Below are 10885 nucleotides of genomic sequence, written 5' to 3'. Positions count from 1 at the left end.
GTATTCCGCTTGGGTGTGTCCTCAAACACCTAATAGGCATTTCAGTGTTTTAGGAACCGAGAGATGTGAGCGGGCAATGATTTAAATAAATGAAGAAAGTAAAGGAACGCGACTACGCAAAAGTACAAAACTGAACAAAACCATTTTTAAGGAACATGATTAGGTGGCAAGACGATATCAAAAGAAAACAAGTAGGGCATAGTGAAACGAAACAAAACAAAAAGAATGACAAATATTTTCTACCCTCAGTTAGAACTATGTTTACTATTGCCCAGTTGGTAATGAGTTGGCGATGTAATACTTGGGGCAGAAGAGATAACTTTTAACATGATATTAGCGAACATTTGTTGTTAGAAAAACGAAGGAAAAGCAAAAAACTCTATAAGCGCAACCCTTCTGAACGTTGGATTCGTCAGCCGCTCGGTCGTTAAACAGAATGATAAGCATTGAGGGTGGGTGTTTAGTCAGGCGTCATACCGATGAACCGGGGCGGTCCCCGATAAACTCCCCGGTTTCGGACGTATCGGAACTCGTACTATAAAACGCTAAATGTAGAGTGAAGCATGTTAATGTCATGAGGTATCCAATCCCGGGGTGCAATACCTAGTGAGTAATTGCGAAAAATAAATGGAACGATTCAAAGTGATTTTGGGTTTTTGTTTCTTTCTGATCTCATCCAAACAGGGGGGGGGGGGGGGGGGGGGGGGCTTTTAGTTACAGAGGTCATTTTGTCCTTACTTTATTCCCTTTTCTAACTGCTAGCTCCTGTATGAGCATGCGAGGTATCTCCAGCTCCCACAGTGCGCTTCCCTCTGCATCCGCCAGCAGTGTAACGATCCGCCACAGACAATTCTCTTTCAGCGTGCGAACCGGGAAGTGGATGTTTACTTCCTTTCTGATCAGTCTGCCGGCACTGTACGAACTGATGTACCATGGTTCGGGCATATAGACCGGCTGATGCCGCACGCACATCCGCTCGTCGGATTGTTTGTCCTTAAACACCCACGGATGGGTTACGTACGTGTTAACCGTGCATTCTGCCTTCGGCTGGAGCGACGTGTAGTGGATAAGCTTGGAGGAATAGTTTACCCAGTACACGTCCACCTCACGGGCGGTTGTGTTCCGAAACAGCACAAAGGCTCGCACTTCCGAATGTTCCGAGCGCAAGTTTGGCTCATGGTCCATCGCCGATCGCGACACACCGTGGTTCCGATGATCCCATTAAAGTAGGCCGTAGACGAAGCACACGGTACGCTTTGACAGGGGAAGGAACATACCCACACGAAACTTTAACTATTTGCATCTACTCAACAGAAAGAGTTTTGGGATTTCGTTTGCTAAAATGCGTCTATTTCAGTGTAGTTTTTAATGATTGTTGTGGCGACTGGATTTGTTTACGTTGGATGGGTTGAATTTTCCGCAGCCCGTTTTTGACAGCCGTTCTAGCACCGCGTCAAATAACAGCTCTTATCTGATGTTCGGGGCGATGATATTGTTTTCATCGCATTTCGTTTCAAAATGCTCGATTCCTTTGAATATTGAATGAATGCGCCAAATTTATGCGATTTGTTGCACCTGTAGTGATAGGTATTTATAAAATATACACAGCTTACACATACGGTTAACTTTTATTACCATTTTCAACTGCAAGGAGGAAAAAACACACTCACACACACAATCATGTGTTTGACATCGATGAAAATTTATTTCTGCGCTAAAATCACATTTCATAGAAAAAAAATGCTAAAATTCAAATCATATTAATGTGTTCTCCACTAATCCTTCAGCTAGTAACGCCATCTGCTACCCACGTGTACCGTTTATTCGTATCCGTTAACCTTTTCGAAAGCAAGTTTAGCTGTCCGTTCGCTTCCAGCTGACTAATGATCATGTTAATTTTTGTGCCCTTGCTAGCGGGAGTTGTGGCGAGAGAAAATTTAGGCGAAGAGGGCACTGGCATTTGTTTGGTGGGCGTTTTCGGTTCACTCGCACCTTCCGCCACTGAGAGTTCCTCGAAGGAAAGCTTCTTGAGTGCTTTCTTAGACAGTTTCGCATCGGCTGGTGGATCTGGTGGAGATCGATTGAAGCGATTCTTTAGCCAACTCTTCACGGGGGTGGGAGTAGATAGGCCACCAGCGTCCAAGGATTTTGCTGGCAGCTCAGGCTTCTTGTTATTTGGTGATGCATTACAAGCAGCGTTCGGACTATTGTTACCAGTACAGCATGGTTTCGGGGTGTCGTATCCGTGCAGCTTCGACTTTGAGTCTGATTCCGGCTTCAGACACAGCGACGGTTCCTCGTATATTCCATCCTCCGCGTGGCTCGTGACATGCAAATCGGTTTCATCACTATCGGTGGGCCCTTGCGGACAGGGAGGCAACGGAAGTTTGCGGGGAACTTGCAGCACCACCACACCGCACTCTTCGGTACGATCGACCTTTTCGATCAGATTGTTCTCGATCGCCACGATCCATTCGTTCAGGTCTTGGAAGCTGGGCGAAAGGAAGTGTACCTTCGAGTCGGTGTGCGTAATGATCTGGAACAGGTGCTTTTCGTTGATCTGCTCGTTCAAATTCAGATCCAGCTTGATGCTCTTGATGAAGATCGTGTGCCAGGGCTTGAGATCGTTGTGGCTGTTGTACACCAGCAGCCACTTTCCAATCAAACCCACGTAATACTTCTTAAACTGATCGAAAAACAGACGCTTCTCCAGTTTGAACAGCGTTCCGTGCTTGGGTGACTGCTGCAAACGCAGATGAGACGCAGGCAATCCACCGAAAGGGCATTGACTTTCGTGTAGAGCCGTTTCCGGCGTAGGAGACCGTACGGCAGTGGCTGGCGCTTGTTCCTGCTCGTAGCTGACCTCCTGCTGGCACTCATCGTACAGAATCTGATCCGTAGTGAGATCGTACGAGTTTTCTTCTCGAGTTGTGTCAAACAGTAGCTCATCTTTGGTTGATTCATCCCGATCTTGTATGGAACATTCCTCTTTCGCATCTCCGAAACTCACATTAGACGAGCTGTTGGTGTTTGGCTTAAGTGTGTTCGTTCCGCTCATATCTAGGTACGAGTTTTCCTCATCATCCTCCGGCTCTTGTTGCGGTTCTACTGGGTTGCTACCATCGTCTTCCTTCCACAAACCGATCAAACTTGCAGATTTTCCAAATCTCTCAAGCAGTGTGTCACATTGTGCGATTAACACATCTCGATCACCTTTCGGTGCGTGGTTGTGCTGTGAAACATTTAAATACGTTTGGCCATCTTCCTGCTCGATGGTGGGGACCGATACCGGGACATCTTCCCTGCGCGATTCATCACACTCGCGCAGATATCTTCTTATAGCTACGAAAGAAAACAAACGAAACAATAAGGCACACACACACAGACATAAATTCTAAACACGTCCCAAACAGGGAAGAGGGAAAAGCAAACAAATACTTTTTAAAAACTGCACACAATCCGCCACTAGATCTCGTTGCAATTGGATCATTTTATCAGCACTAAATCCAACTGCACTGCACAACCATGTCCACTCGGTTAACGCACGGTACGAACTGAAACACCAACCACAGCTGGTGGATTAGTTTGAGGTGGGAAACTGATTTAAAAAGTCAGTGCCCGATCGATCGAACGCGCGCGCCGTGCTGGACTCCCGCTGAGCATAAGCGGCATTTATTTTCGTACCAGAACTGCACCCGTGTGTCTCATAAATATGAAACTGTATGTATATTCGGATGCTCCATGCGGAGATTGTAGGTGATATCGAATACCAAACCGCTTTGTCTCGAAAAGGGACCGGGAATGGGGAGATATAAATAGCTCGCCTTTGTATGGTTGCAATATGAATGGATCGGTAGCGGGAAGGTAATGAAGGAAAAGTCGAAAGAATAACCGATATCCTATTGAGTTGGACCCTCTAATATTCGAATTACAATTCGATAAATAGTCCCCGAAAAGCTGCCTCCAACTAAAAGAGTTGATGTACAGAATCACCATTTTGAAGTCGTCCAAATTTTACATTAAAACATAGGTCAGCACTGACATCAACCGAAGAGTCGGTCATTCCAAAGTCGCAGGAATCTTCTCCATTTAACCTATTCAAAGCGCCTATAAAGTTCCAGTACTCACAATTATTTCTGAGACAAGTACTCGATATTGTGCATAGGGCCGAAAATTCGAAATCGGCGAAAAAATTCTCATTCCACAAGCGACCAAAACCTCTATACATTCGAGGTACTGGTTGGTGAATATGAATGAATCTGAATGTCTAGCTAAAAGATTCGTAAATTATCTAAAATTCAAGTTCCGTCCAAGATTGAAGACTACCAGCTATGAGTTTGTGCGTCACAGGTCTGAGAATTCATGAATCGATTCCATATTTGAAGGACTCCTAAGTCAAGATTTATATTATGAATGACTCTTCTCAAAAATTGCATTAAGCTAGTTCACTGGTATTTCACAGTAGTTCGAGAGAAAGATGCTCACAAAGATTCTTGGCCTCGTAAGTGACAGCACAAGAGCCTTTCTTACTTGTTGCCGGACTCGAAAATCTGCTTCAGAGCGACCCAAGACTTCAAGACAAGCAATTTAGAAGACTCCGGTAAAATGCCAAGCCTGCGAATCGTGAAAGCAACCCCCCCCCCCCCAAACAAAGAAAAGTTGAGTAGGTAACGGGTATTTATTTTGAAATTCAAACAACCAATCTAGTACTCCATTGCACGTTGCTTCGGCGCAGTTCATGCTTTCCACCGAAATGCCGCGAAGCCGTTCCGAAGTGGGCACGAAGCGAAAGATTGTCCTGTTTTGGGCCAGATTATCGTCCGAACAGCAGGATTGTCCGACACATCGGAGGGGTATGAAAGGAACGAGAAAACGGTGCCTAGCTCTCTTTTTCTTTTTTTTTTGATGATGGACGGCTGCACAAAAAGAGGGGGGGGGGGGAGGGGGGGGGTTATAACCAAATGACAAAAAATGACTGGAGAGGAAGGGAGGTGGAGATTGATCACAAACAAATTTCAGAAATTTCCCGAGAAGGGGGGAGGGGGTAACTTCGTGGCACCGCAAATGAGACGAAGCAAAAAGCGTAGTTGATGAAGCTGGAGATGGAGTAGCCCCGTAACTATCTCACTCAAAGCTGGTTCATCCACCCCAACGGGGGAAGGGGTGTATTTCTCCAAGGTGTGGCCACCCATTGTGGTTTCCTCTAGCATACGAAGAAGGCTAAAGCGATGCTTTTCGTGCCCATTTCTGGCATAATTCATACTCTTTTTTTCTACCAAACTGCTTTTTTCGGGGTCCCCTACACGACGAGACCCTAAGCGGCCACCTACTTCGCCCACCGTTAGATCCGCCCCTGGGTCGAATGCTGTTGCGATGCGAGTTTCCTGTAAACTTTTGAATAGACAGTATAGAACAGGACGATTATATTTGGGTTATCTTCCATTTTAAACCGATACCCTAGGTTAATCTAGAATAATCCACACGCGCACTTGTCTTCGCCGCCGCGGAAATAAAACAAAGTCTCAGAAGAGCGAGAAGATACAAAAAGCAGTGTAATGTCCGAAAGGGACAGGGTATAACATCTTTTCAAAAGCCACCCAGTATGTGGAGTACCAGTCGACACTGGTAACTGCGGGGTACAAAATTGTTCCTTGGGACGTGCTCCATCAGCGAAAAAGCTCTCCTTGGAGCACCATTTTTCGCGCTCAAAATCTCCCAAATACTGGTGGACTCGTTTTGCAGGTACTACTACCACAGCTACACGCACACGCATCACACTTTCTCGCAGCATCATCCTTCAGCAACAGCAGCAGTGTGTAGTGGCTTTTTTCTTCCTTCGAAAAGCTTGAATCAAAACCCTACCATTACCATTACCAACTAGAGCAATCTCATATCATTCAAGCCATCATTGTTGCCTAATCGGTTGTGAACCATCCCATCGTTTGCCCGTGCTAGTGAGGAGCAGGCAAACCTGCACTGCTGTGAAGCCAAAACCCGTGTGAAAAACACTTTTCCCCGTGTGTGCTGGCATTTCCCGCTCTAGTCCTCGGGCACATCCTTTCGCTCCCCCTCCCCCCCCCTTTTGGCTCGTGTCGCGCGTCGCGGACCTTACACCACACCACACCACCGCGGACTCTGTGGCCTCTGCACAAACTCTGCACAACATGTTACACTCGCGTACGGGCGACAAGTGACCGTGGACGGGATGGTGGAGTAGCGCGTTGGCTCAATGGAAGCAGGTGGCCATTTTTCTCTTACATTTGCCGTGCCAAAGGCTTGTGCTTGGTGAATGGAAAATGCGCACAGAGGATTGCGTGCTTTGGGTGAAGATTTAGGTGGCAGAATGGATATAGTTGGCAGTGCGGTACAGTGACTGTGTGTGTGTGTGTGAGTGAGTTGGTGTCCGTGAAATAAGAAAGAGAAAGAAAACATCCTGCCGAAAAGCTTACGGGTCCAACTAAGCAGAGGAGAAGGTTTGGCTTTTTATCATTCCCTCCCAGCCCGTGGGCCAAATGTAGGGATAAAGTGCGCTAAATGAACCCTTTCCGCGACCAGGATATTCGAGGCTCGAAGGTAAGTAAGGTAGCCAGCCTTTAGCGTACAGTTAGGTTCCCCTCGCTGGTGACCGCTCATCAACACTGCGGAATTATTGATTAGTGCATCCGTGGCACGTACCGCTGTGAACTGTGTCGCTGTGTCGATTGATTACATATGTACGCTTGAATGAGTCGCGTCGGACGGTATCTATCGTCCGACAAACACGTAGAAACGATTTGAATACCATTAACAATGATTGCAGCTATTTTTCACCCACCCAGCCGACTTGAACGCGTAAAACTCCGCAACAAAAGTGACCTGTACCGAGAGGGCGAGAAGGATGTGATTGGAACCGTTCCGACTTTGGCACCACCCCGTGACAAGAAGTAGGACAAGAAAACAGCAAACGGTGACTGCGATCGACGATCGACGACGGATTTGATCACCTGGGAAGTCGTATAAAATACTATGCTGCTATGAAGCTGCCAACCAATGGGGTAGCGGCAATCTACCTTTTGCTGCACTGCGTGTCAGGATCGGTGCTGAGTGAGTATTGGCGCAAAACGGGGACGAGCGACGCTGCGGGCGACTAAAGGCGTACTTCCGATGCATTGCAGAATCTTCCGCCCTCCAAGCAAGCGGTCCGTTTATGAGTTTGCCGCGTAACTTCTGGCAGGAAATATCCGTACCCTACACCGATCTGCCCAACGACGACGATGAGCAGGAGGATGAGTCGGTCGAAAGCACTACGCACGATCCGTACCCGTTCTTCGACGATGCTAACATGATCGCGAACGTGACCACCCAGCTGGGCAGTGATGTGTATCTGCACTGTCGTGTGAACGATCTGCGCGAGCGAACGGTAGGTTTGGGCGAAGGGTCCCTTCTGATGAGTTGTGGACATACGGGCTACAGAGTGCACGCTTTGCTACTGTTGCAGGTGTCGTGGGTACGGCGGAAGGGAGACGAGATTCATCTGATCACCGTTGGCCGTCAGACGTACAGTAGCGACTCGCGTTACTCCCTCCAGTTCCAGCCACCGAACGATTGGCAGCTGCTGATTCAATACTCGAATGAACGCGACGAGGGCCACTATGAGTGTCAAATCTCGTCCTATCCACCGCTGGTCTATCTCGTGTACTTGATCGTTGTCGGTAAGTAGTGCTGGCATCGCCGTACGTGAATCCGTCAGAATCACTCACCATACGCTCGCTCCCATTGCAGTACCTCGGGTGGAGATTATAGACGAGAGGGGTCAGGCTACGCTGGACAAGTTCTACAAACCGGGCAGTACGATCGAGCTGAAGTGCATCATTAGCCGAGTGCCACAACCGACGAGCTACGTCACGTGGAAGCATGGCATGCGTATGCTCAACTACGACACAAGCCGTGGTGGAATCAGGTAAGGCCTATTTGCTTGCGCTCTTTTATGGGCGAATTATAATCCCACTAGGATTGGGGATAGTACACACAAACACATAGTTGCTTCTGAACTTCGAACTATACAACAACCACAAGTATCAGAATTCCAACGCCAAAAAACAAAGCAATTACTCATAGAATTACCTTCTCATGTCACGGCGAAGCTGCCAAACACGATCCAACCAACCAATATAGAAAAGTCACAATGAACTCTTTTAAAAGATGGAAATTGAATACAACCTTATGGAAATGGCAGTGGCCAGTTGGATCGATAGATGTTGCTGAGCTTTAGCACGCGAAGACGAGATCAGAGCGCAACCGATTTTGAGGAGATGGGAAAATGCTGAATTCATTGTTTAATTGATTGCGATTGAGTTACACGCAAGACTTCTTGATGCCATTAGGTCATTACATTACAGTCCAAGTCTAGACATACCCAAATATCACGACAACTTCTTAGTTGTATCCCATAAATCTGGAACGTCAATGGAGGAGCCACTGGATAGCTGCAGTAGGAGTCCTTAAAACCGCCGTCTACCCATTTAATGTCCCGGCCTTCTTGGCGGACGCATCAACGCCATTACTTCAACTGAACCTGGGATTAAAGGACTTAAAGAACTTCATGGGCTGTGTCGTCCGGTGTCATTCTGGTGACAACTGTACAAGGTCTACATTGTTCCAGCTTCGTTCGTCGCGACAGGTGGTTTGAGTTGACCCCGGATAGGTGAAATTAACTCAACTTCAACTGGGTTCAACAGAATCAACTGGGTTTTTGTCTCGTTAACAACCAACCTGAGGCTTTCGCTACAAAGCTGAACTCTTAGTTGAGCCCACACTTGCCACCGTGTCCCGTGGTGGTAAATTCTTTCCAGAACCCCACCGTGGATATGTGGGAGGTCCCTATTATGGTTAAAGTGATGTGGATGTTCCCAACACTCGTCAGTGGTTCAAGACATTCTTGCAACAGGCCAAGATCGCCTAGCAGTTGTAACGCTTGATAAGCAAGATCACCCTGTACAATGAACTCCTGTACAATTCAATTCAATCAATTCAAATTCAATCTACAAAACTGCAAGTTATGCAGTCTGTTTTAAAATGATGACGCGTGCCAGTTTTCTACCGCTTTCGTACCATTCACATACCAATAGTCCGCTATAAATAGATGTTTGCTTTCTCCAGCACTGCTCGTGATAGTCGTGTCGTGTGCCCTCCGCCAAGAAGTGTTATCATTGCGAAATATGTTTCTTCCCTGTCGTCTGCTTATTTACAGTGTAAAAACCGATCTACTTCCTGGTGGTGCGATGAGTCGACTCTACATTGCCAACGCCAATCGTTACGACACGGGAAACTACACTTGCGCCCTGGCCGACATTGCACAGGCGATGGTATCGGTCCACGTGTTAAATGGTACGTACGAGCACCGTGGAATTTCCACTCGGTTCTCGGACCTTAACTTGTACCCTCCCATTACTCTCACAGGAGAAAATCCGGCCGCTATGCAGCATGGCACTGGACCACAACCGCAATCGATGGTGTGCCTGGTCGTGTTCGTCCAGCTGGCGCTGATCGGGCTCTGCTGTGTCCGGTGACTGTAGACTGGTGCAGCTTAAAACCCCACATCATGCATGCTCTTTGGCCGCATTCACTCCACTTCCCACACACATTGTCCCTCCTCTGAAAGCCACCGGAATGTAAAGCCGCTCGTTCTGTCCCCTATCGAGCAAAACCTGCAGCACAAAAGCACCGGAAATCCCGAATTTTAGAACCCCCGAGCCAACATATCAATGCACCGAAGGAGTGCAGTTTTAGGTTGCATTCCCAGGCCCTCCCTCATTTTTGCATTACCGCACGATCCCGCCTCACGGATCGGTCCACAACTAGGATAATCGTTTTCAGCATCTCCAACAAAAGAATTAGATAAGATTTCAATGCGACAGTTACACTGTCGGTCCATGGTTGTACTAGCGATTAACAGAGGTTGATAAGTTTTGATACACCTGCATGTGTGTGGCACACACACACACACATACACACCGGCATCCCGGGATACCGGGTGCCGGAGATATTACGGTATGTAACGGAAACAAAGAACTAATGATAATATATTTATATTCGTCTTAAAGTCGGCTTCAAGCGAGCGCGAGCAAAGGGCCCCCAAGGGGCAGTGTCCGTGCTCGTGGTACCAACCAAATGTGCATGGTGGCACTGTTTGGACAAGGTTGTGATTTAATGGATGTGACATCCCGCTTGCAGCACAAGGAACGAGCCAGGATCAACCGGGCCATACCGGTTGGAATAAGGAAGGCGAGCAAGCGGGATAACGTAAAAACAAACAAAATGGCAATGATGCTACTTTACTTAACACAAGCAGCAATATTTGTACACACAACTATTTTTCCCCATCGTTACTAAAATACACAACACACACACACACACTATTTGCGACTAACAGCATACAACACTTATCGATAAGTGCATCGTTAGAGAAATGAAGAAAAAACAAAAACAATGTTTAGCGTAATAATATCAGTCTTCGGTTGTGATTAGACTTAAACTAAAGCAAGAGAGAACGCCGTATGGTGAGTTCATACAAATTATTGATGTGAAATTGCGAATATCAATGTTCATCCTACGTATTAGGGCTAATGGATGGTGAATTTGGCCATACGTCGGTATGGCGGTCACGATAGGTAGGAAATTCGTTACGGTGTAGCAGGACCCGAACACTTGGTTTGAGCCAAAAAGCTATTTAACGTTGTGCACGTGGTTTCCTTATCAACAACAACAAAAAAAAAACTCACATATTTCTATCCCATCGGTCCCCCATTTTCCCTATTTCGCTTATTCAATGTGAAAGTCCGTGAAAAACAAAACAACAAAAAAAAAACGCATATCCCATACACATTTTGCGCAAATATGCTCACAG

At 46.9% G+C, this 10885-nt stretch overlaps 3 protein-coding genes across 3 annotated transcripts; 1 reads left to right on the top strand and 2 right to left on the bottom strand.

Moving 5' to 3' along the window:
* Nucleotides 1–460: 460 nt before the first annotated feature.
* Nucleotides 461–1185, bottom strand: LOC128709503 (protein Vhl). Its single transcript, XM_053804507.1, has 2 exons — nt 739–1185; nt 461–535 (listed from the first exon to the last, which is right to left on the bottom strand). The coding sequence occupies exons 1-2, from the start codon at nt 1183–1185 to the stop codon at nt 461–463; spliced, it is 522 nt and encodes a 173-aa protein (XP_053660482.1).
* A 598-nt stretch (nt 1186–1783) lies between these two features.
* Nucleotides 1784–3490, bottom strand: LOC128708449 (uncharacterized). The gene is made up of 2 exons (XM_053803426.1): nt 3439–3490; nt 1784–3342 (listed from the first exon to the last, which is right to left on the bottom strand). The coding sequence occupies exons 1-2, from the start codon at nt 3488–3490 to the stop codon at nt 1784–1786; spliced, it is 1611 nt and encodes a 536-aa protein (XP_053659401.1).
* A 3523-nt stretch (nt 3491–7013) lies between these two features.
* LOC128706961 (zwei Ig domain protein zig-8) lies at nt 7014–9548 on the top strand. Its single transcript, XM_053801906.1, has 6 exons — nt 7014–7083; nt 7155–7399; nt 7478–7691; nt 7762–7939; nt 9230–9366; nt 9439–9548. Exons 1-6 carry the CDS (start codon nt 7014–7016, stop codon nt 9546–9548), a joined length of 954 nt encoding a protein of 317 aa, XP_053657881.1.
* The last annotated feature ends 1337 nt before the right edge of the window (nt 9549–10885 follow it).

This window comes from Anopheles marshallii, chromosome 2 (assembly GCF_943734725.1).
Source record: "Anopheles marshallii chromosome 2, idAnoMarsDA_429_01, whole genome shotgun sequence".
Taxonomy (NCBI): Eukaryota; Metazoa; Arthropoda; class Insecta; order Diptera; family Culicidae; genus Anopheles; species Anopheles marshallii.
This window is presented reverse-complemented; position numbering and strand designations above follow the sequence as displayed.

Coding starts and splice junctions, on each gene's coding strand:
- LOC128709503 (XM_053804507.1), bottom strand. CDS start 1,185: ATGGACCATGAGCCAAACTTGCGCTCGGAACATTCGGAAGTGCGAGCC. Junction 536..738: donor CAGTTAGAAAAGGGAATAAA/GTAAGGACAAAA, acceptor AGCGTTTTATAG/TACGAGTTCCGATACGTCCG.
- LOC128708449 (XM_053803426.1), bottom strand. CDS start 3,490: ATGATCCAATTGCAACGAGATCTAGTGGCGGATTGTGTGCAGTTTTTA. Junction 3,343..3,438: donor TTGTGTGCAGTTTTTAAAAA/GTATTTGTTTGC, acceptor TTTCTTTCGTAG/CTATAAGAAGATATCTGCGC.
- LOC128706961 (XM_053801906.1), top strand. CDS start 7,014: ATGAAGCTGCCAACCAATGGGGTAGCGGCAATCTACCTTTTGCTGCAC. Junction 7,084..7,154: donor CGTGTCAGGATCGGTGCTGA/GTGAGTATTGGC, acceptor GATGCATTGCAG/AATCTTCCGCCCTCCAAGCA. Junction 7,692..7,761: donor CGTGTACTTGATCGTTGTCG/GTAAGTAGTGCT, acceptor CTCCCATTGCAG/TACCTCGGGTGGAGATTATA.